Source organism: Micrasema longulum, unplaced genomic scaffold (assembly GCF_059751315.1).
Source record: "Micrasema longulum isolate JH-2025_06_02 unplaced genomic scaffold, ASM5975131v1 h1tg000508l, whole genome shotgun sequence".
In the NCBI taxonomy this organism is placed as follows: Eukaryota; Metazoa; Arthropoda; class Insecta; order Trichoptera; family Brachycentridae; genus Micrasema; species Micrasema longulum.
Genome location: NW_028277705.1, coordinates 553169 through 579563, shown reverse-complemented (window position 1 = coordinate 579563; position 26395 = coordinate 553169). Strand labels below are relative to the sequence as shown.

Genomic DNA, 26395 nt, shown 5'->3' with positions numbered 1-26395 from the left:
ATTTAGTGCAGTAAGTTTTAAAATGTAGGTATATTATACTATAAAGGTTTTAAGCATTTTTGTTCAATGACGTCAGTGTTTTTATTAATTTAATTTAGTTTAGTAAATTTAATTTTTATGCGTATGAAATTTTAGTAAAATGCCTCAATAAAGGAAAAACAACTTACTATTTGTTTTGCGTGTTATGTACATAATAGCGTTTACATTATGCAAAAAACATATAATTAGGAAAAAATGGTTATTGAAAGGAAAATAATTGGCAATAATATGCAGGTTTTATTAAATAATACAATTTCTTTATTTTATTTTTTTTTTCATTATTTTATGTTCTCAATCTTAAAATGTAAAATATGACATTTTGACTTAATAGTACATAAACATTATTTTTATACATAAATGTTATTACAATTTAAATAAAAAGTTGATAGATTCATACTTAAGATAAATTTTAATAAAAAATATTTTAAATATAATAAGAAGACACTGGGCACTTAATTAATTATTTTTTTTTCACATTTAAGTAAAAATAACATCATTAAGATAAAATTATTTTTTGATAATTGATTTAATTAACCTTAATATTTTCATTACATTACTCCACCTCCACACCTAATGGTTTATGTTGCAAAGAGCAACCATTTGTTGCAAGAAGCAAGATGATCGGTCTTTCGCATCAGCACAATTACGAATACAAGCATGGATTATATTTATTAACCAGGTATAAATGTTAACTTAATATGAAGATTATAAATATGATTTTGTCATTGTTGTTATTTATCTATATCCTTTGTAATACCGATATGCCAGGTATGAATCAACTCCGTGGGTTACTCCCAAAATGGCGCCAAGGTACTGGAAAACAAATAAAAGTATTTTTATCAACTGAATCAGCATTTGCGATATACTTATGTAATTAACTTTTATTCTACTTAAACAACACCACTTTAGCTAATTATCAACCCGTTGGTTAATGAAGTACTCCCCTAAAGTATAACTGTGTGCTAAAAATAGACTAAAAGTTAGTAACACTGATAAAAAATATTTGTTTTTCACAATAGGGAAATATCAGGTTTTTTGTTTTTACAAATTTGAATTAATAAGGGTTTATAAAATACTGTCAAGTAAAAAAAAAAAAACTATTTTTTTAATGTATAATTTTGAATCCCCGAGAAAACGGTCCATTATTGTTGGCCACGCCCCTAGTACGTCACGATTCGGTTAAATTTTGAACTTTGTGACCGTTTAAATTTAAATAGAACATCGTCACGAATCATGATGTCACAATTATTAAGGCAAAACTTGTCTAGTTTTTGTAAGGACTGTTTTTTTTATAAATATTTTTTATATATTTTACCACAATCTTCATATTGATTTTGAAAATAAAATACGGAGTATGTGATATTTATCTATTTGAATTATATAATTACATTAAAATCACTGCACAACAATAACTGTAATTACAAATTATTTAAATACTCAAATTGAAGTGTATCTAGATCATTCGATACACGATGACTAGATGATCAGTATTGCGCTTCAGGGACTATGAAATATATCAGTTAATCGGGTTGTGGTCCTGGGCTATTGTCTCGGACTCACGGACCAAATGTCCGTGGTTCGAATCCCACTCTACCCCAACTTGATTCCCATTTTCTAATAGTAAGTTATTTACAACTTGTTGAAAATAGCCCTAAAAATGAAATATTTGGGTAAATCATAAGAACGCAAATATTTTTTTTTTTTAAAAGGCCTAAGACATGCTAGACAAACGCGCTAACCCGGACACAACAAATAGGACTTACCTCCAACCAATTTTCCTTTTCAGGATTTATCCTGAAATTAAACAAACACGCGTCCATAAGGTTCGGGTTAGCTATATTTCGAACACGACTAATAGTAGTCGTGTTCGAAATATAGATTCTACATTCTTCTATTTTTAAACATTATTTTATCTACAGTTTCTCTTCTCCTTCTTCTTTTCCTCGTCCGCTTTTAAGTGGAGCATGTGGACATCGCCAATTGCCTCCAGGAGACCCTATCGCCAGCCAGCACTCTCGCCTCCTCTAACGTCAATCACGAAAGATCGTCATCGACGGCCTTCCGGGACGGTGAGAGCCCGCAAATTTTAAGAAGAGGGAACTTGGGTTTAGGTTCTCTCGAGGCATGCGCAGCACGTGTCCAAGCCAGGACCACCGCCGCATCCTCAAGACGCTCGTTATAGGAGACTGCTGCGTCCGTTCTCAGAATTCAATGCTAGTTATAAAATCAAACCTACAATTTAGTGTTTGTTTATTTCAGTATTTTTTTACTGTTTTAATCGCTCCTAAGATCTGTGTAACAAAAAACAAATTATTGTTTTTCTGAGATGATGAGGTTCAATATCCCCTCCATCTCTTGCGCGGTCTTCGAGGCGGACGTTGTCCAGATGAGATTTCATTAAATGCAGCATACGCAAGTCTGTCACTGCTCGTCCAGTCCACACTGTTCCCCTAGTATATTTGTTTGAATCTGCTTCATCGCACGATATCCTATATTTTACACATGTCTCAAATTACATTACGAGTATTACGGATTCAGCCTCGGAGTGTTTTTACTGTAATGGATCTTAATATTTTCATTTCAGCAGTTCTGTGTAGCTTGTAGCCCTTTGGTGTGAACTATGAACAGTGTCAGCCCGCGCTTCCACAGCGTACTTCATGATAGGTCTCACACATGTCTCGTATATTCTGACTTTGCTATCGATACGCTCATGCTCCAAATTACCTTTCTCTGACACCTTGATACAATTGATGCTTTGTTGACCTGTTCTTAGATTCAGGAGATTTCTACTCGCGGGTATCTAAAACTTACGACCTGTTCCACTGGCTTGTTGTCTATAGTCTATAGTCAGCTTTCACCTTACATGTTGTCCTGATATTGTATTTAATGCTAACAAACATTGCACTAGAGGCATGCGATTTAATCACTTACATATACTACAGTCATGGCAGGATACGCCGAGTACATTTTGATGATGACGTATTTAGGATATAGGTAAAAGTTCACAGCTGCTGCCAGACAGGAAGTTGCACTCAGGTAAAGAAAACAAGCAGCACCATTGAAGACAAACTCCTGAAACACAATAATAATATTTCTTTTTGTGAGTATTCGTAAAATAACTTCACCGTTGTCAGATCAGATAAGCAAAATTTCAAACACACACTAAAATATTCATAATTCAAACATCCCCGTTAACAATATTTGGTAATATTATATTTATTATGCCGCCTGTACATTTTTATAAACAAATTTACTGAAATTAATAAAATGTCTTGAAACTGTAAAAAAGTCGAACGTAAAGAGCACTAAAATAACATTATTTATGAAAACAATGCTTTTAAATTTACAATTTTTAATTTACATATACATATATACTTATGTAATTATATGTAATTATTTCGTTCTTACGATACGTCTAAATATTTTGTTTTCTTCTAGTCGATAATAACTGTGCTAGCAAATAGGATTCAAGTTGAGAGAGAGAGGGTTCGAACCTCGGACCTCTGATCTGATGCCTGGGCTGGTATTCCGAACGCATTTACAGCGCGGTATAACGTGTATTTAGTACGTAAAACGCGTTATACCGCGCTATAATCTCGTTCGGAATACCGGCTCTAGAGTCCACAATTTTACTATAAAACGGTTGTTTTAAAGGAGCAAATTATCAGAATAATTAGAACACCTTTCAAAGACTTCAAATATTAGAGATATTAAATAATAAGATAATAAAATACCCCAACTTATACCTATAATCATATAGAGTTACTGTAATTATTTCAATTATATGTATTTATATGATTACCAGAGATAATATACAAAACAGTTCGAGTAGCCTGGATTCGGGCAAAACAAATGAGTAATATAGGTAATATTTGTCGAATATCCTTACAAATGTGGATTGCCTGACTAGGTGCTGAGTCTTGGGAGAGAAAATGTAACAGAAGATGAGGATTGCCGTGGTGAGGACACAGGCCGACACGGTGGTCAGGAACCCGTGAAAAGCAGACCCTATGGAAGTCGCTTCAGGGAGGCCAAACTCTATCAGCATACTCTGACACAAGCTTCCCAATAGCTGGAAAAGAAAAATATGCATACAAACAGATTACACCATAGAAATGAATAGAAAATAAGTAAAATAATAACGTTTCAAATCTCCATCTAAGCTAAGAACGAGCATAACTATGTCAGATGCAGACTAACAGACTACTAGCTGCTGGAGGACACTGCATAAATAATAATATATTGATTAATTTCCATAGTCACTACTACTACTACTACTACTACTACTACCATCACGCCATTTCCCCGTAGGGGTAGGCAGAGAGAATGGACCGCCACACACGTCTATCCTGGCATACACTCCTAGCCTCTTCCACATTCATACATCTTGTCATACATGCCCTTCGGTTCTGTCTGCTTTTGACATGACCAGACTTAAGATTTTGGTTTATCTGATCATGCCACGTCTTCCTTGGTCGTCCTCGTCTAACGTTGCCGTTCATTTTTGCCATATATACTTGTTTTACCATTCTCTCGTCGTCCATTCGTTCTACGTGTTACTGATGATTGATATCGTAAAATATCGATCAAACGATATAGATTTACTATTTTATTTATTGACCAACGAGCACTTTCGCTTAAGTACGCATCTTGACTTGTAAATGGTTCACATTTCCAACTTGAATACTATTTTTTTTGCAAATTGAGGGATATAAAATATCAGGTAAGTATTTTGCGTTTAGGGACATTCAGTGAAAATGCTATAGTATTCTCTAGATTCCGCGGACATAAATATATATCGTCACCTTTTGCAAAACTCGTAAGTTCACAAACGGTCAAAACTTTTGGCTTTTTCTGTTAGGACTTCAGATGCATGATTTTTTAGCAAAAAAATAATATTTACTTTCTTACGATTTAGGTACTAAAATATTTAAATTTCGGGGCTATTTTCTCACTATCAAAAAATAAAAATCAAGCTGGGTTGAGGGGGTTCGAAGCTCCGACCTTTGCTCCGTAACACTAGCCATGGGACCACAGCCCGATTCGTATCATATGTGTAAAACTTGTATGTATATTCCCAGCTAGGCCAACGATATGTGTATAAACATTAAATAAATAATATTAATACAAAATGTTCTGCATGTACTCAATTCAAAGACATGATTTTAGCAGGAAATATACAATTGTATAAATATTTCATAGTGTTATTTTTAAGTACCTACACAGATTTATTTTAAACTACGGTGTATGTTGCACACGTGTGTTTAGTACATAAACGGGTTAAATAATCCGTAAAGTAATGCTAACTACTATAATTGTTATTTAAATAAATAAATATACAAAATGTCTTCATAAATGCACTGTACTCGTACGTATACCTTTTTTTTTACAAATAACTAAGCTCTTAAGAATTTTAAAAAAATAAATGTCAATATTACACATTTTTCATTCTACATAGATAAATTAAATCAACGTTTTTTCAAGTAGGTACTAGGAATATAATAAACCTTTTTACATAATAACAACTCGTGTTCTTATCGATTTAGTATAAATTTCAAACACTTGTGCAATACCTCACTATAATAGTTAGTTTCTTAAGACCCAACGAAATGTAAGTTTTATCAAATTGTAAAATATTCGTGATAATTGAATTTTGTAATTAAATAATTGATGATTTGTAATAAGGAAGTTCAGTGTTTTTTTTTTATAATTTGAATAGACTATCAAACAAAGCCAAAAAAATGTGTGTCGATTATCAGCGCAATGATTTTTATGCAAGTTTTATAATTTTGAAATGACGTCGCAAATTCTTGTCGGAGAGTTCTGCTGATTGGTGAGTGGCTTCCTGGAAACCAGAAATCCATCACACCACTTTATTATTTATTTATTTCAACACTTTATGTACATATTATACAGTTTACCTACATTTGCAAAAGGCAAGGCATATTGCCTTACGGAAATTTCTTCCTACCTACCCAAACCGTTCATATACCACAATCAGTGGTATATGAACATATTATTGGTATATTACAATATTTTCATTATAGAACAAAGTATTGATAAACACATATATTAATTAAGAAATTATTATTGGTTAATCCTAGTGAACTTGTGACGTAGTTCACTTTTATTAAAATCATTTTTTATACATTTTCGATAAACATCGCAAAACAATTAAATGCTCTATTTTTTACCGCGCGTAAGAAAACAGTTTTTATATCCAATTTCCTGTAGCACTGAACTTCCTCATTTCTGGCATATGGACTCAGGATTAGGCTAACAATGGCATTGTTCTCAAGATACATCTAGAATTCAAGTAATTGACTATGAATTACATTATGCATGGAAATCTTATGTTTATATTATTTTATAAATTTATTGTTTAAATAAGTTTACATATTTAATACCGGGGAATCTATATAAAACTATTGGATTAGAAAATGAAAACGGAGCGTCCTCTGGTTATCTAACATAGCTCAGCCTGTTCTAAGATGGAGACTTTTTATGTTTTAAAGTATAAGTAGTTCCATACTAATACAACAATAACAAAAATTATAATTATTATGTCATTATACTTATACACATTGTTTATGCGTTTATGTTTGAAATCGTTATATTTATAAATATGTTCCGAGATCAATTTTCAAACCGGAAGATGACGTTTGAGGAATTTGTAATCTGAAAAGTGACCGGGTTGTGGTTCCATGATCAGTTCCGTGGTCGGAGGTTTGAACCACACTCTACCTTAGCCTGATTAGCATTTAATAATAATACATAGTTTTATTCATTCACGGTCACTGGTAAAAAAATATAAATAAAAGTGGAATAAAACTTTATACGTATTTTTATTATTATAATTAAAATGCAGTTCCACCAAGAAACTCCAGTAGAAAAACTCAATGATTACCATTTCTTTAAAGTGAGTTAATTTCAACTCAAACGCCAATATTAATTTATTATAAATATTATTTTACTTTTAGTTTAGGTGCTTTATGCTTATAAACATTATTTTTATGTGCGATATTTATTATGAACGTAATTACGAATGAAGTATTTAAACTTCCGATAATGTTCTTATTGTTTTCATTTAAAAAACTACCCACCATCTCAATAAACACAAGTATACGCATTTTTCTAAACTTTTATTATTCCACTTTTGATGATTGGATTTTTCATAGCGATTTAAACAATGTTAATTAAAATAATATGGAGCTCTATTGTAGCTAAGGTAGTATTTAAAAATAAATATAAACTTTTTTTATAGTTCAACTAGATGATAATATCATATCAACAGTATCAACACGTTTTCATTTTTTTATTCACTTGTATTTCGTTCACAGTTTATAGTATAATCTTACCGCTTCCATAAGCCTAACGAGTCCATGTCTCGTCCTTAGATAACTAAGGTCCATGCAGGGGCAACATTGGCAGCAGCAGCACCGGATACCCTGTTGGGGAGCTGGTGAAGACATCCGCATAATTGGCTGACCCCTCGTTACCATCTTAACGTCACCTCTTTGGGTATTTCAAAAGTACCTACTTTAAAAGCCTAATCACCAAACACATCGATTTTTTTAGAACTTATCGATTTCGAATAGTATTTCGTTTAGAATCTAGAAATAAGTCAAACCTTTTTTAGTTTTTGATAAAAATGTTATCGAAAGGCGGTATTTAGAAATGCAAGAACGTTTCCCAAGAATAGTTAGATTTTTATATATTTATTTCTTAGGTACTCTCAGACGTATCTGAATGCAAAATGTCAAAATACAATTTTGACATTTCTTAGAATATTAAAGCAGTATTATACGTTTGCACTTGTCACTTATTCTGCGCTTAGTAGCGTTTTTCACTCTATTCCAACCAAATTTTAGCATTGAACGCACGAACAAAGAGTCGATTCACAGCCAGGGAGCTTTGTTGACTTTTCGCACAATGTTTTAGGAGGATGCCGGTAATTAACAATTCACATATTTGACTGGTGAGAGGAGACTGGCTCGTGGACTCATTCAGTATTTAGTCTGGATGAAAACATTGAAGGAAGTTCTAAAATTGGAAACCGGTGCGATGTACGAATAATGGTAAAAATAGATCTCTGAGGGGGGCCGCGCGTGCCACGTGCACTGTAGCTTCTATGAAAGTATTCCATAAATTTGAAAATTACATGCCCATGAAAATAATATAATAAAACATCGTTATATTTTTTTAAATGTTATTTTTTTTTTTTGCACCACAACAGGCCAGGAGTCCCAATTACAGTGGTGAATTACATCACAGAACACCCAGGCTTGAGAAAAATCACATTTTAATTTTTGTGTTCTCACCGGGAATCGAACCCGGAACCTTCCGTCTGTGAGTCGAGCATCTTGACCACTACACCACGGAGGCAGCCATTTATTTACTTAAAGGCAGTTTATTTGAGTCATAAGTCCCAACTCCATAGTACTAAAAACATTTAATAAATACATATTATGATAGTTCAGTCAGGGATGTATTCGGTTAAAAATGGTTACTTCTACAATGTTTTGAGTATGTCCAAATGCTTGCAGACTGGCTGGATTTTCTTCCTAGGTTCATGTTTAAATTTGTTGTAACAGAGAGTGAAAACATTTTTGAGAAGGGAATATGAGAGTCTAGGCATTTACAGGGCTTATGACCTGTCTAAGTGTAAAGTGGCCACTAAAGTGGACAGGTCATAAGTCCTGTAAATACCTAGACTCTCATATTCCCTTCTCAAAAATGTTTTTCCTCTTTGTTGCAACAAAGGTTACTTCTATGTTAGGATTAGGAGCCTAGGTAGAGCCGTTGATTTTATTATTTATTTATTTATTCATTCATACATATAATATATATATATATTTATATTACAAAAAAATGTAACGGATCCCTAACTCTATGAGGTCAAGAGCCCTGTGTTGAGTAAGAATACAACATAATGAAAAGAGGAAGCATGCGCATTAAACAATAGCAAAAAATTTAAATTTTAAATTGTACATAAACAAATATATATTTCAATAAATATCTGGAAAACACGCTTAATAGTATATGCAATATATCGCAGCAGTCTCGTGCAATGGTCTGTTCCCTTAGACAAAATCAAAACTTGTACACTTTTCTTGAAAATGACTTTCGTTTTGGAGAACTTAATGTGTTCATCCAGGACATTGAACACTCTTGGGGCCACAAAAGAGAAATTCCTCCGAGCTAAAGTAGTACGTGTTTTTGGTATTAAATCATTCAAATTGCAGGAAAACCTCGTACGAGCATTCTGCTGGAATCTTCACCGCGTATAACCGCATGGCCAGAAATGTGTCAATGAGTCTTTTTTAAATAAATTGTCTTATGTCCAGTGAAACAGTGGCTCAGATGGGAAAGTGGGGTTTCATCGAAACATCACTCTAAGTATTAATTTATGTACATTTATTAGGGGGTTCATGATAGACGCAGATAGATAATGATAATACATAACATATAAATAAATGGGTAGAGACTTAAATGGCCCAATCAATTCATTAGTAATAATTTGTAATAGTTCAAAATTAAATTTTGATTGCTAGGGTCAAAAAGCAAATGTTTTTATCTGAAGATGAGATTATGCATTTTTATTATTTTTTATGGTTTTTCCACATATTATATTTTTTTTGTCCAAGTCTTCTTGTGGTTTTACAACAATGATACCGAATCAGTTGTCTGCGGCTCTAACCTGCTGTACAACAACTTGTTTCCTATTTTCAGTCTTTTATGTATTAATTCATATGGCCCAAAATCTGAAATATCACTAATATTTATTTTTATTGCAAAAAATCCCATTCCAGAAAACTGTTTTTTTTTATTGAGTTTTGTAATTTTAATCGAATAAAAAATATTGAATTATTATCGTGATTTCACCCGAAACTCTCGTGCTATATAGAGGCAAGCTTTATGTTATTATAGAATGGGAGCTAAATTAAATAAACAAAATCTTTAGTTTTTTTCATTTCCAAAACTATTTGAAAAATATATTTTGGGTAGTGCAATTCGTAATTGAGATTTTTATTAAGTTGTGTTGTTAGAAAAACAATATAAAATAACACGCATAAAATAATATTGATGACTTTATTTCTATAAATATTATAATCGTGAACATCAAATATTAACAAAACGACAAACACTCTTTATAAGAAAAACATTCAATAGATTGTACAAAAAATAAATAAATTATTGTTATAAATGCAAGATTTTTTTAGAGTTACAGAATCAGAGAATTACTACATAAGTACAAGTTAATCTAATTGATCTATAAAATGCTACGATTAGATACAATCACACAGACAGATGTTTTGATTGAAAATTTGATTAAAACATTGACTTTAACTAACGAAAATATAATTCAAAGCTTAACTGTGCTTAAAAAAAAGGATTTTTAATAATTAGATAATCGTCGATATATGAAGCATTATTCGAAATTACTTTGGTTTTAGTAAAAAAGTCAAAGTCATTACGAAATTACTTGTCGCCATCAAAACACTAAATATATTTTAATTTTAAAAGGGTCTTCGATGAATTTAAAACCTACCTCTACTTATCTACCTATAAATATGAACCCATCATTTAAAATATTTTTTTTTAATGTTTTTTTAAAAATACACACAAAAGCTAAACCAGATGGACTTCCACGTAAATAATTTTAACTATAATAAATCTTGGGTGGTTTATTTAAAAAGGAGTATAATTTACCCTTTTTTTTATTTACCTAATTTTATTTCCAAAACAATGAGCCAATACTTCCAATAGTGAATAACTAGAAATTCATCCATATTATTTAGCAATTAGCTAGGTATATTATTAAAATAATATTTTTGGTATTTAAAAAAATACCACTGAAGAGATACGAAAAATATAAAAATCTACTTGCACATTTTTTTCTCAACACAAGTATTGAGAATTGTTTGAGATAATTTTATACATAAACATAAGAACTTATTTTTAACTTATTTAAATATTATAGTATGAACGATTAAAATCTATTTCATTACTGTTCAAGTATACCTTAATGTAATTAACATATTATTATTAACGAGTATCTTTTAAAAACCTCTCTCATAAGAATGAAAAATTAAAACATACCTTCATATTATATGAAAGTCTGCCGAAAATTATATTGAATGTGATTCCTGTCCGATTCCCGGTTTATTATATTATTTATTTTCAGTAGTAAAAAACTGAAAAATTGTTTAAAATTTAGTATCTATTATCCAGTGCAATATACTAAAGATTAATAATTTATTCAAATGCAAGGGTAATAAAGGGTACCTACATAGGTCTACCGAAATTGTGACCTTATGTAATGAGGGAAGCAGTAAAAAACATTACGTTTTATGAAAATTTGCTTATGTACATGTTTATATCCTACTACATTTTATCAGCAATATTTCTTATTTGTAACATGTATTTTAAGATTTAACAAACTTATAAACAAAGAACAAAAAATATGATGTAAATCTCTCACAAATGCTACTAAAAACTAGAAGGATATACACTTTATTGTACATGTATTTTGGTTTCAATTTGCAAATATGTTATCTGTAAAAACTATCAAATGTTCCATGATAAATTATACAATCGATTTTACAGTACGGAATTATACACTAGTATAAGGAGGATGCTATAACACATTATTAAGAATATAACTAAAAAACCTAAAATGTATCCATCTAATTTGGTGTTTAAAGAATTCTGTGGAAACACAGTAGAATATTTTAAAAATAAAGTGTTCGAAGATAAAAAGAGTAGTATTTTAGAAAAAACATTTCTCTTTAATTTAAGCATGCATAGATACAACACAAGTGCAGCACAAAATCATTATTCCTCTGCGGGAAAAAAATAATGATAATAAAAAAATTACCTTCCGGAATAAAATTCATTGAAAATATAAAGATATTAAAAGCCAAAATGATGGTTCACATGAAACTCATTCCATCCTAACATCCATTCCGTATTCATCGATTTTTGTAATAAAATATACATTTTTTAATTTTTTTATTATAATTCTTTCTTTGCATTTTATAATAGGTACACATAAGTTACAAATACAAAAAAAACATAAACACATTAAAAAAAATCCTACAAAATAAAAATAAATTTAATATACGTAATATGTATTATAAAGTTTTTGAAATTTTGCACATTACCAAAAAAATCTGTAATAAAAATTGTAAAACGAACTCCTTTTGTAAACGCGAGCATTTAGCTCCTACAGAGGTGTTAACTTTGCCTGCTTATATAATGTTAAAATATCATACTTATGTATAAAAAAAATAGTTATAAAACTTTTTTAATTAAAAACACTGTAATATGTAAAATAACTCAGTTTACAAAAATATAGTATAATTGCGTTTATCAAGTTTGCAGGCAAGGAAGACGAATTTTTAAACAGACAAAATACAGTACCAACAGTGTTAATATAATTTTCGTGCTTAAACGTCTACATCGATTACTTACTTAATAAATAAATAAATCGGTTTATAATACGTGTAAAACTAATATAAGGATACACTTTAAACCCTTTTTTTAAATAATCCATCGTGCTATGCAACAATATAATAAAAAACATTTATGGATTCATTGGGTTAACTAAGTAAATCACTTTTAAATGTAAGAAAATGAAATTTTAATGATTTCTTAAACGCAGTATCAACATTTTTTTATTATAATTTAATACGCAAATATAATATGAGATGTATACATTAAAAAACTGCTTATTCCACTAGTAATAATACTAAACTCATATTTTTTTAAATAAATAAACAGATTGTATTAAATATTTGGGTTTTAGAAGATTGACTTTTTTGCATAAATAATGAGTAAGTAGTATTTTTTTGTTTGTTTATTTCTTCAGTGTTAACTTCGAAACTAGTTGTATGAACTCATTTTATGTGGAAAATACAATCTGACATTTATTATTTTAGTATTTTTTTCGTCAAGATTTCTTTGTAATATAACATTATTTAGTACAAGCTGTTTTTCTCTATACATTTTAGGTAATTCACAAGTAGGTGACTGTATTATTACTGCTATTCAAATTATTGAAAATATTTCAGTGTATTATTTAAATTCCTCTGTACGATCTTGTTGCTAGAATGGTACTGAATAAGTACAAGGCAGAGACGATAAGACCAATGATCTGAAAAAATACAATAAATATTAGTTTTACATTGCTGTACACTAAAAAATAATGAATATTAACCCTTATTCTATCGTGTTAAAATATCATTTGATTCATTAAAAAAAAAAAAATAATACAGAGCTCAAGAATACATTTAAATCTTAAAGTAATAATGAGTAACCTAGAGAGGAGCCCAAACGTAGGAAAACCATTCTATGACGATTGGGTATTAAGTAAGCTACAGTTTGCAGCAAAATAATGGGCCGTACTCAGGTCGACAATTGCCAAATGGATATTAATTTGCATTGTAAATACTTTTTAATATGTACCTGTATATTTATCATTGTAAGGTTATTCCAATCTATTTTTCTATAATTCGCCTATATTTATTTTATAAAACTGAAAATACATGTTTCTGTTTATTTTTTAGTTTATTTATTTATTTTATTCACAATACATTTATGTTCTATTTATTGATACATAAATCACAACTCCATTGAACTACAGTCCCGTGTTAAGTTTTTTTTTTTTTTTTTCTATTCATAAATTTCATAAAAAGTACACTTGTACACATCTAGTAAATGTTATCACTGTAACTCTCCAAAAAAGAGACTAACTCTTGTGCTTGGAGAGTGACTTACACTGTTTTAATTGTTTATTTATAAGAGTTTATATCATTTTTTATATCATTTGTTTATCCGTCACATCTCCGAAATGGCGAGTTGTAGCGGCTTGAAATTTGGACACGTCATTTTAAATGCGATTTCAGGGCTTACGTTGCTATTTTCGAGTAAAATTTTAATCGACCTCTACTCGATAAAAACTCAAACTTTATATGGTTTATATCCGTAGCATGTGACAGCAAAATAAATTGTTTTAATTAAATTACAATTTTAAAAGCTTCAATTAAATTAATTTAACAATAGAATCACCACGTAAAGCGCCCTTGAGGTATTTTATTACGAAAATGGCGCTAATAAGTTATCCATAATAATAATAATAATAATGGTTGCCTAGTGCGGCCCTGACATATTGCCCATAATCAACTGTCACTATCAACAGTAAACATACTTTGATTTACAAATGTATCCCCTAAATTGAGAAAAAATAGTATTTGAAGTAAATATGATGATATAAGGAAAGTTTTTAAGCAACATAATACACGTGTCGGGACAATAAATGTCAAAAATCAATGTAAATAATGGGAAAATATTCGGAATCAATTACCTGCGAAAAATGACTCCTTTAACACCTTTGACGCTCCTACTGGTGCAACCAAACATACTGCAATTCACCACAGTCGATTTTTATTTATTTTAACGTAAATATCAAAATTATTTACAAACAAGCACAGCTACAAAAGCATCCGATCGAACCGTTATGTTTATGTTGTCAAAAAAAAAACAAAATGGCCGCCAATTGGTTGCTAACCAACAAACCAACATCGCTTGCGTTCTATGAAACAAAGTGATAAGGGCTTCTCTCTAGGTTACGCATCATTACTCTCGAGATATAAATTTACTTAACATTTAATTCTTTCATCGAGAACAATAAATTCTAAAGCTTGGTTCATTTCTGAAGAATAGGTTCGCAGAAAATACTCACAGACGCCGCCAAGTAGGGTTCATAGTTGTACGTATATTTTCTATGATTTACTTCCACTAGAAGAGTAAGGGCAGCAGAGAAATAAAGAATGCACGCAATCCCGTGGTAAATAACCTCCTAGAAAAATAAAAGCAATATATTACAAACCACCCATTTAGGTATTATTTCAGTAAAGAGCTGACTATTATTACTTGACACGTTTATTTATGTAATTTATTTTGGAAGAGTTTTTAACAAAAAAAATGGTTTTATCATGTATCTGATCCATTTCACAAAATATAGCTTTTCACCGTAGAATTAAGAATAGTCCAGAAACCGCAAACGTACATCAAACACAAGGCGACCAAACTACTCATAAATTAGTAGGTTTACGTTTTGACCCATTAGTTTCTTTGTAGACGTCGCTCAGTACGCAACTCCTGATTTGAATTCAACTATGCCGTGTTGTGGCCTTTATAGTGTAGAAATACTGCTAGGATCTTAAATAAACAGGATAATATCACATTTCATGTGTAATTAATAAACGAATGTTTAAGTAGCAAATGCATTACTTAAAATTAAATTATTTTTCCATCTGTCAGATTGTCGAAGAAACAAAATGGAAATTTCGTTAGTGTTGCCAGGGTAGTAAATTTTTTACCCTACTTTGCTCATCTAATGAAAGAACTAATGAAAATTAGACCTCAGATTAAACAACGCCGTGGGGGACATTTGAACGATATTATCTCGAAAACATCAAATATTATTTAACATGATATAAAACTATCCGTTTTATGTAAAATAAAATTTGTTTTATATTTTAAGCTCAATGTTCATTTATTCAATTACTCTTATTAAATGACCATTTACTTATCTACTCTGTTGTGTCAATCAATGTTTCCGCGTGCAAAATAAAATTTTAGAGAAATTAACAGATTGCTTTTTTTTACCTTACATTTGTGTTATGATTATTTTTTTCCCATCAAGCAACATTACGCGGTGACATCACGAATGCGCGCGGCGAAAGTAGGGCATAGTGGGGGGATTATTGGACACAGTCCGATGTATTCAAATATGATTCTACGCTCCTTCTGGACTATTCTTAATTCTATGCTTTACACATTCAAAATTTAGGGAAAATTCAGTGAATAAGCCAAAAAAATTAAATAAAAGCTCATTGCAATTGTTGATTATTATCGACTAATGAAAAATATGTTATTAATTTGACAATTCCTATATGACATTGTTTTCCTTAGAACAGGTTAATTTTTTTTTCATGTAGTACAATAATAAAATATTTTAAAAACACCCATTTCATTTTTGCAAAATTTATCTTGTAAAACATTTCAAATTTTGGTTAATAAACCAAATATTATGAATACACGCAAAATAAAAAGTTTTTACTTTCATTCCGTATTCTAAATTATATTACAATTTGTCGACCGACTTCAAAAACAGTTATTCCATCGAATTCTTGAATATCATCATTCCATGTCTGCTCCATAGTTGGAGCATATGGTATCCACAAAGAGCCTCCGTGCGTCTCTGTCGGAAGGTCTGACATAAACTGCCGGAAAACTGTCAGCAGTGGACGTCCAGGACGTCGAAAACCTTATGCCTTGTAAAGTAGGGAGGAGGCATCCGCAGTATATGGCCTAGCCAATCGTTTTGCCTCCGCTTGACGACAGTTGTCCCCGGAGTTTGCTGCGTCCGTTCTCTTATTACCCCATTCCTCACAAAGCCAAACCACCGCACACCCAAGATTCTTCTGAGACACCTATTCTCAAAACTCATAATTTTGCTATTTTGGGCCCCTGTGAGGTGCCACGATTCGCATCCGTAGAGGAGAATAGGTGTTATGCAGGCGTTATGTAGGTGGCATTCTGTTTTTACTAAGTAAATATCCGATCCCTGGACAGCCTTCATACTGTTGAATGTGGCGCCTGCTACTCCTATTTTTGGAAGCTGCCATTTTCTGTAATATATACTCCTAGGTATTTGAAACTCTCGACCCTTTCGATGATTTGGTTTGACAGAGTCAGAGGATTTTAAGCATCAAGGCACGAAGTATTACACAGTACATGGGTTTTAGCAATATTAATTTTTAAACCCATACATGCGGAGTACCTATTTAGCTTATCTACAGTGACTTGAAGACCCCCGACTGAATCGTCAATTATAACCGCATCATCAGTTATGGGAGGGGGAAATGGATATTTCTCGGTCTAGTGGAATCGACTTTCTAAGGATGAAGTCCATAAGAATTATAAAAACGAACGGTGCAAGGACGCAACCTTGGCAAACTCCGGTTGTGACCTCAAACCAATCTGTGACAACATCGTTAATTCTGATTCGGTATTCGCTACTTGAGTGAAGGGCTTCCATAAGTTCGATTAGTTTTATAGGCGTCCCATATGCTTCAAGTTATTTCCAGATTGTAGGTTTAGGCGGACTACCAAACGCTTTTTCGTAATCTACGAAGCACATAGCCAAGGAACTATGTTCTCCTGTGGAATACAGCGAATGTTGTGAATATGTTCCGCACATGCCCTACCAGGTAGGAAACCCGCCTGGTTCTCTCTTAATACTCGCATAATGGGTCTTCGAACTCTTTGCAGTATAAAAGTACTTTTTAAGTACTTTTCCCGTCACACTAAGTAGCGTGATGCCACAGTCAGTGCCACACTCAGTGTAGTCTTTTGGGCACCTCTCTTGTTCCCACACTTTGGTCATTAGTTGGTATAAAGGGCCAATAATGCCAGTGATGCAGCTTTTAAGAAATTCCGGGTGTATATCGTTAACTCTTGGTGCCGTTCCATTTTTCAAGTATGACACGGCCATTTTTATTTCAGCCAGTGTCGAAGAACCGTCAGGAATGTTGACTGCCCGCGGAATGCTTGATGCAGCCTCTATGGAAATATCGAGTGTAAAAGGAGGAGGGGGGCGGTTAAATACTTTCTGGAAATGATCACGCCAGATTTCCTTTACGCGATCTGTGTCTGATTCGATCGCTCCATCAGAGTTTTTTACAGCCCCTGGTATGATCGAGCGTTTACCACAGATCTTACGCGTGATTTGAAAAAGTTTCCTTGTGTCATTTCTTCGAGCGGCTTGTTCCGCAGTTGCAATTATTGAGTCTAGATGACGGCGTTTATCAAGTCTTGCAGAACGTAACTAAACGAGCCTGGTGCCTATAGTCATCTCTACGGGTGTCCACTTGGTTAGGATCATCTTCACTATCTCTTAGTGCTTTAAGTTTGGCGTGTTCCTCTATTTTCTCCCATGTACTATCTGATATATTCTTGAATATACACAGTTTTTTTTTAAATGATTAGCAAATCGGTGTATTCCGAATCGGGCTTAAACTACGATTACCTACATACGTATTGGAGAAATATGAGCAATAATCTGATACTTGGTCGATGTTACTATTAATGGCTGCTTTTAAATTTAAGACCGAATTAATTTTTTCTATACCAGGATATTAAACATGTATTTTATGCTTACGTAAATAGTTTTGGCGATGATGGAGGAGGTGGCCAGAGATACCAGACACGAGGTGAGGAGACAGAAAGTCCCGATGAGGAAAGAGACGGACATGAGAAGGAAGAAAAGCTCGGGGATTTGGCTGGAATAATTGTTGTAGTACCGGCTCATGTAGTAACTCACTATTCCCACGCATACTATGCCCAGGATCTAAAAGGTAAAAAATATTTTTTTATTAGAGTACAATATAAAACAAAATAGTAGTAATAATAATAACAAAAAGCCTTAGAGAAGGTTGTATGTTGTATTAATATCAGGTTTGAAATATTCATAATTTGGAAACAAAACATCAACAAGTCTGGTGACGTGCAGTCTTAATTGGTTATACTAATCTTCGAAAGGAATACTATCACATTTTATTTTGACCGGCACATTTTATTTATTTATTTATTCATTACACAGTTTATAATATATTACGTACATAAAAGACTAACGTATCCCTGACTGAGTGAGACTAAAAGTCATTTAGTAAGTTGAGATACAATACAATCAAAAGTGGAAGCAAATAATATAAAATGTATTTAATCATTCAAAAATTTAAATTACAAATGTATGTGTAAATAGAAAATAAACTTACACGAAGAAAGAAGAATGTTGAAATTTAAACATAACGTTGAATCATGCCTTTTTATTAATTATGATTTATTATAAATACATTTATGCAATGTCTCGCTAAAGTCTCCTGCGATGCAATGGTCTCTTCCCCCAGATAAAATCCAACTAAAAATATTCCTCCCAAAGATGTCTTTAGTCTTTGAGACATTTTTTCTCTTAACGTACTACTGGGTATTCAATTATAATCTATTGAATAAGAAAATAGTCTGGCGCTTCAGTTTCTTCACAGTTCAGCTACGTACATAGTAATGCCATGCAAGAGGTCTCGGGTTCAATTTCCGACATGGTTAACAAGAAATTTTTATTTAAAAAGGTGTTTTTACACTAGAATATTTCTTAGTCCTTGGATTGAATATTTCTTAGTCCTGAAGCCTAAGACTGATCATCTTACCTTAATGTAACAGAAATGATCAAGATACGCTGCGATTGGTGTACCAATGTAGTGCCCTATGTACCATTAGGGGTGGGAGGAAATGATGATGATAAAGTACGTATTCAAAAATATAATACTTCTACTCTCTATTTTTTTTGGACTCTAAATCAAATTTTAGACAGGACAAAAAATGTGATATGTTTACTAAATGTTATTAAATATTTGCATAACCACTTACCGACTTTTCTATCTCTACCGGTTTCGAGACGTACCAAGGACACCAATTAAACCAACATGCAAAACCCATTATATACCTTCACCATAGTTGTTGCACAAAAATATAAAACCAACACGATACGCATTTTAATAAGCACATGCACTGATTAGGACAAACATGCACTGATTAAATTATGAAAATATTATATGTTGTTTGAGAAATTGTTAAAAAGGGTAGAGGGGTTGGAGGGAGGGGGTGAGCTTAATAGGCTTAGGGTGGCCATTACAGTGGGACATCGTATAAAGGACTATTTTAATATCGTATAAAAGTGAATTATTTTCTTCAACTAAAATACAAATAATTTAAACTAATCCTCAAATTCTTAGATTTTTAATTGACTATTAAACTAAGACAATATTTTTTTTCAATTTTTATACATCGTTTTATCAGTGCTACGATTTTTTAAAGCGTTGTATTTCAGAAATAACTCCGCGTGTGACGTCAGAGGTTTTCTTCTGCTTATTCTCGATCAGTTCTGCCCATTGGTCCATTCACGGAAAGCAAGCCATAACATCTTCCATAACTCTCCCATCATTGTTGAGTCATATGAACCAGTGACGTCGTTCAAAGTAGTTCATTATTAATAAAAAAAAATCGTACATTTTCAGGAAACTTTGAAGAACAATTTAATGGTCCAATTTTTACCGCGCGCAAGAAAACATTTATTGCATCCAATTTCCCGTAGGGCTGAAGTTTCTTATAGTGGGCCAGAATAAACTGATTCGCAAACAATGTTTATTGCGCTAAGTATAAACAGTATAAACATGTCTTCTGAACATTAATTACTTTTTAGCCATATTAATTTTTTTGAAGCCTCGATTAATTCGATAACTATTAATAATTGTTTGTTAGCATCCTAAAACGGCTGACTTAACATTCTCATGACAGCGTAGTATTAATAATCTGCCATTATTATTTATAAACATAATTCCATCAGCGAAAACGTGACATTGTTTTGTTTGTAAACAGCCAGGTATGACTACAGTGCGTGACGCACACCGCACACCGCACACCTCACAAACGAATATAAATTCAATGATTCCCGACCCGTCTCGTCGATGTAATCATTTAGGTCAATGGCAATACGAGATTCGGTAAAATGAATTGTTAAACCAGCTAAGGTCAAACTCTGGAATAATTATTGTTTGTATCTTGAATAAATCAAATACTTTCCTTGGTCTGTCTAAATTCAAGATTCCTTTTAAGGCGATCAATTGGCTGGTGTGCGGTATGCGGTAACACTTTGGTGCAATATTCGTTTAATTTTTAATGTTATGGCCATATTAATACCGTGTAACCATATGGAGCATGACGTTTTTATGCAATATAAGCTGATAATTTTTTAGCAATACGATTCATAGGTCTTTGGACAATAATCACATCACATATTAAAAAATGGTAGAATATTTTACCATGCATATTATGTCGATGCATCCGTGCGTAAATTGAGGTAAATCGCACGCGTAAGGACTTTATGAAGGTTAAAAATAATTGGAATAAAACAGGCCAGTGTCAAAGTCAATTAATGAAAAACAAACGCGAAATTTTATTAATAATATTAATATTTATGTGATTGTAATATTGTACTAAAATAATAGTTGTGTTGTTAACTGTAAGTAGGTATATCGGATAATGTCGTTATAGGATGGTACATACTATACAAATACAGTACCGCAGTCATGGTAAACATCAATAGTTATCCCAATACCGAAAATCAAGAATACCTAAAAGCCGAGGAATTCCGACCTATCAACACGCTTCCAAAATATGAACAACTGATGGAATTTATTGTGAAAAATCAACTTGTTGAATTTCTAGACAAAATGAACATAATTATTAAAGAGCAATCTGGATTCAAAAACAATCATTCCTGTGAAACAGCTCTTAATACAGTAATTGATGACTGGAAAGAAAAAGTCGACAAAAATAAATATGTATTAGCAGTTTTTTTAGACTTTAAAAGAGCATTTGAGACTTTTGATAGAACAAGAATAGTAGAAAAATTAATATTAATTGGAATGAAAGGAAATGCCTTCAATTAGTTTCAAAGCTACTTAAAAAACAGATATCAAATAACAAAAGTTAAAATAATTATTTCTGATCCAATAGAAAATAATTTAGGAGTACCCCAAGGCTCAGTGCTAGGGCCCATACAGATTAATGATTTTGAATTCATTTGAAGAATGTTACACAGTGTGTAGGGCCAGCCAAAGGCAGGTCATATTCCCTTTTCAACAATGTTTTACCTCTCTGCTCAAAAAAATGTCATCAGAGTAAACCCCTAGGGAGTGGTATCCAGCCTCGTCTACAAACATTTGGGCCTAGGTACTCAAAATATTTTTGACTCAACTAACTGGTATAAAAAGGAGAATGCAAATCAAAAAGCGTTTTCAGGCGTTGCCTATTAAGTGAAATAATTCAGTCAGATGAATCTCACCCACATCTATAAAGGTTTCGGTTCTTTGGCTTCGCATAAGTAAACAGATGGAAGAGTTGAGGAAATGTGGATGTTTATACATAAGGCATAAGCTTTGTAAATGCCTAGACTTCCATATCCCTTCACAAGAGTGTAGTTGCGATGGATTTTAATAAAATGTGTCTGTTTTTTCAATTACACTAAAAAATTACGATTTTCTTACAATGTTATTTTAATCATGTACTGATTTTGATGTGTCAAAAGCGTTTGGCAAAAAAATACTAGGAAACTAAGAGTGGTTTGTGGCTTGAGACTAACAAAAACAAATTAATTTGTTCTATTAATATTTAAAGCATTAACTTTGTGGTTAAACATTTAAGTAAATGTTAAATGATAAATAGTAATGAATAAATTGGTGTCCTGGCGAAGAGATGGGTACGTCTCGAAACCTGGAGGCATAGAAAAGTCGGTACGCGATTATATACAAATATTTCATAACAAGTCATTTGTGTCAAAATGTTTGTGTAGATATTGTTTGCTGGTATAATTATTTTTTACTGTTGGATTTCAAATCGCAGTTCCAAAACGTTGTTGGTTATGTTTTAATCTTAGATTTGAAACACCTAAATCTAATGTTTTCAGCCATTGACGTACATAGACATTCCCTGAACCCCTTAAAAATAATGACACTCAACTCGAGCCCAAACGCTCAGTCATGCCCAACGCGTATTTAGTCGTTCTTCAACCGCCAGCCAGGCGTAACGTTTAGAATCGAAACCCGAATGCCTACTTGCGTCATGAAAGCGCATAAAATCCTTTCGGATAAACATTGTAAAAAGGATTGTGTAAATTTTTATTTGTAAATATTTCTTCATGAGTGATTAACAAAGCTTAAAGCAATTAATATTCTATTTTACATATTATTTTTTGTGAACGTCAAACTACGCCTAGCGGCACAATGCGTTTTTAAAATACAGGATGTTCTTTAAACCCTGCCACATTCGAAACCACGATGATCAGTATGGGCAAAAATACATATTAGCATATTAAAAAAAATATTTAGAAGGAAGAAAATTTGTAAAAATAAAATATTAAAAAGAACATATGGTTTCTTACTTCTGCAGGGGAGAAGCGAGGGGGGCGCGGCCGCGCGGTTAACGTTGTGTCAGACTCCCCCCTCCCCTCTCCTCGTTTCACCTCTGCAGAAGTTAGCAACCATTTGTTTTTTTTGTGTTTTTTTATTTTTTTATTTATTCATTCTAAAAAAATATTTTAATGTGACAATATGTCTTTTTGCTATGGGCTATCTATGGGCGGGGGGAACAACCACATAAGTCAACTTTTTTTTATCTGCTCATCTTGTAGTATGCTCCTATGTTCACACGTGTTCTAAAACACACGGAAGTCAAATAACGTTTTTAAGGATAGTATTATCAATGTAATTTATCACGCAAAATAAATTTATTAGTTATTGGTAAAAAAAAAGTTTTCTCGAAGAAGAACTTTTTCTAACTTTATGCCTTAAACGACGTTACATTGAAGATTATTAGCAAAAATCCAATTCCTATAAGTATGGAGAAAAAATTTATATTAATATTAGATTTGATTCCTGCAATGTCCTGAGACACAAATAGTTATTTCCTCAAAAGTAAGGCATTTTGACTTATGTGGTTGTTCCCCCGCACATAGAAATGTGAGTTAATATTATTTTTGCATTTCCAATGTCCAATGAAAAGAAATGAATGGGTCGAAATTATAAGGAATTTAAGGAAAGAATCTGATCGTGATCCACCTAAAATGATAATTGATTGTTAACGTTAAAATACAAACTTTTTTAATATACAGGTTGTTCTTAAAACCCTGTCACATCCGAAACCACGATGATCAGTATGAGCAAGAAGACATGTTGGCACATTAAAATATTTTTTTAAAACGACTAAAATCTTTTTAAAAAAATATTTTAAAAAACCAAATGGTTGCTTACTTCTGCAGGGGAGAAACGAGGCAGGGGGAGGGGGGAGTCTGGTACACCGTTAACCGCGCGATCGCGCGATCGCGCCCCCCTCGCTTCACCCCTGCAGAGGTAAGCAACCATTTGTTTTTTTATATATTTTATTTTTTTAAATTTTCTTCGTTCTAAATATTTTTAAAAATATTCTAATATGTCTTCTTGCCCATACTGATCATCGAGGTTTCGGATGTGACAGGGTTTAAAGAACAACCTGTATATTAAAAATGAGTATCCGCCATTGTTAGTAACATATGCATGCTCGTTGAATGTATCCCTGGATAAATAAACAAACTCAGTAACTATGGGTACGTTTTCGTGTCACTACTTTTTCAAATATTTTACTCTATAGGGGGGACCCTACAAGGGACCCGTAGGAAAATTTAAAAAATGGAATTTCCAGTGCCCATCTGTTAGATTTCAAATCAATGTTTCTAAACGTTGTTGGTTATGTGTAAATCTTGGATTATAGACACATTAATCAAACGTTTTCAGCATTATAATCTTACAAGGGACTCAGAGGACAAATTTCGAAAATTGGATGGTAAAATATTTTCTTACAAGTTGCGCAAGCTTGAGGAATCCGGGGCCAGTTTTGAGGTACCCCGTGTTGACGATGATGGCGGAGGTGGAAGATGTGGTGGTGGTTCTGGTTATGGTGACGCTGTGCGACATTTTGGTATTTTATTTTGTCTGAAAAAAAAAACAAACAATAAGGTATCGAAACAGTCAAAATATATTTTATCCTAAAACTGAATACACAACAAACATAAAATTTGTTGTACAAAGTAAAAAAACTCCCAATCGACATCTGCTTTCTTGTGAATATTTTATTCTGAAAAATGGGAGTCAGTGCCATATGATCTCCTGACGTCACTGCGACCTGTATAGATCTATTGTGACGGGTCCCCGTAAATGATGCGAATGTTCTTAAAGTATCGGGGGGCAGCTCTCTACCATCCTTAGGTTTAACCAGTGGCCCTCGAGGATGGGGCATCTTTTGTGATATAAAGCATAACAAATATATGCAATATTGACTTATTCATTTTAAAAAAACATAAAATTTTCAAGTTACTTTATTTTTATTATAGTAAACATGCCGATCTCTGGATCAGCATCTAAAGCGTCATGTATCGTCTTGCATTAATGACATATTTTTTTACATACGCTGTAATCGGTGATAATGCAGTGTCTTATGGATTAAGATGTATACGGCCAGAGACACAATATTTCAATATCATTGATGTATAAATCTGTAAATAAATCATCTGTTAGGGCTTTACTTTGGTACAAATAAATTTGTCAGCATGCGTCGCACTCCGAGTATAAACACAAGTTGGTACATGATTACAACACCAGGTTTACTAGTATGGAAGGGCTAGCTCTTCCTAGATATTGCAATAAATATGGCAAAAGGACACAGAAATACAGTATACCTAAAATATTTAACGTGTTACCAAACAATATTAAAAATACTGAGTTAAATACAGGAGTGAGACGTTTGCTCAAATTATGGTTAATAGAAAAAAGATTTGTATTAGTGATAGTTTTTAATTATTGATAATGTAATATGTAATGTTTTTCGAGTAAAATTATTGTTAATGTAGGTTAAGTGTGAATAATCGATGCAATTTGAATAAGAACCTGCTGACGAGTTGTATGTATGCAACTCAGCAGGACTTTAATTTAAGACTATTTTGTAAATATTTTTGAAAAATAAATATTTTTAAAATTTAAAAAATTCGGGGTAGTCGTAACATTTATTTTAGAAAAAAAAAACATCTAACTTTGAAGATATGTGAACGCTTGTATTCAGAACATAATATTGAATATTGAGAGGTAAAGCTTTAACTCTTTCCTTGACACAGATCTTATTCTGGAAATAAATTTAAGAATTCTTATTGCCATCATTAGTATTCAAGTCGATTTTGGACGACACAGATGTGAAAAATTAATAGTTTCATTAGAATCATTACATAACCCCAAATTAATTCAGTAACAAAATAAGCTTTCAAGTTTTAAACTGTTCTATTTACTACTCGCATCTAACACATATAATATTTAAGGTAAAAAAAATATTTAAAAAATCGTAAATTATTAGTGAGAAACAATACAACTCCATTGGAGTACCGATACCAAGCATGAAATGCTTTCTTATTTAGTTAATTCATTATCGGATAATGCAAGATGGGCCACAAAAGCACTGGAGGAAAGAAGAGAGGAGATTCAAAAGAGGCAAACAAGATTTTTAAACGTCTCTATTGTTATGTGCCGTGTAAGGTGTTGAGGGGCACTTTGTAATGAGTAATTAAATCGCCCTCCAGTTGTCAGTAAATGGCAGCTTCGAAGATGGTATTGTTTTATTTGGTTCACTTTTGAAGATAACAATATGTATC

The 26395-nt window shown here is 32.2% G+C and overlaps 2 protein-coding genes across 2 annotated transcripts in view; both read right to left on the bottom strand.

Moving 5' to 3' along the window:
* Positions 1-332: 332 nt before the first annotated feature.
* sing (MARVEL domain-containing protein sing) lies at positions 333-8045 on the bottom strand. Its single transcript, XM_088227480.1, has 5 exons — positions 7670-8045; positions 7398-7588; positions 3929-4111; positions 2971-3111; positions 333-852 (listed from the first exon to the last, which is right to left on the bottom strand). The coding sequence occupies exons 2-5, from the start codon at positions 7539-7541 to the stop codon at positions 775-777; spliced, it is 546 nt and encodes a 181-aa protein (XP_088083606.1). The 5' UTR covers positions 7542-7588; positions 7670-8045; the 3' UTR covers positions 333-774.
* Positions 8046-10119: 2074 nt separating this feature from the next.
* LOC148280980 (uncharacterized) overlaps positions 10120-26395 on the bottom strand; it is a 34376-nt gene continuing 18100 nt past the window's right edge. The window contains exons 2-5 of the mRNA XM_088227503.1: positions 24561-24692; positions 18272-18460; positions 14786-14902; positions 10120-13198 (exon numbers count right to left, since the gene is read on the bottom strand). Of these exons, the coding sequence (XP_088083629.1) occupies positions 13124-13198; positions 14786-14902; positions 18272-18460; positions 24561-24674 (495 nt within the window). The 5' untranslated portion in view covers positions 24675-24692 and the 3' untranslated portion in view covers positions 10120-13123. The remainder of the gene's footprint in view (positions 13199-14785; positions 14903-18271; positions 18461-24560; positions 24693-26395) is intronic.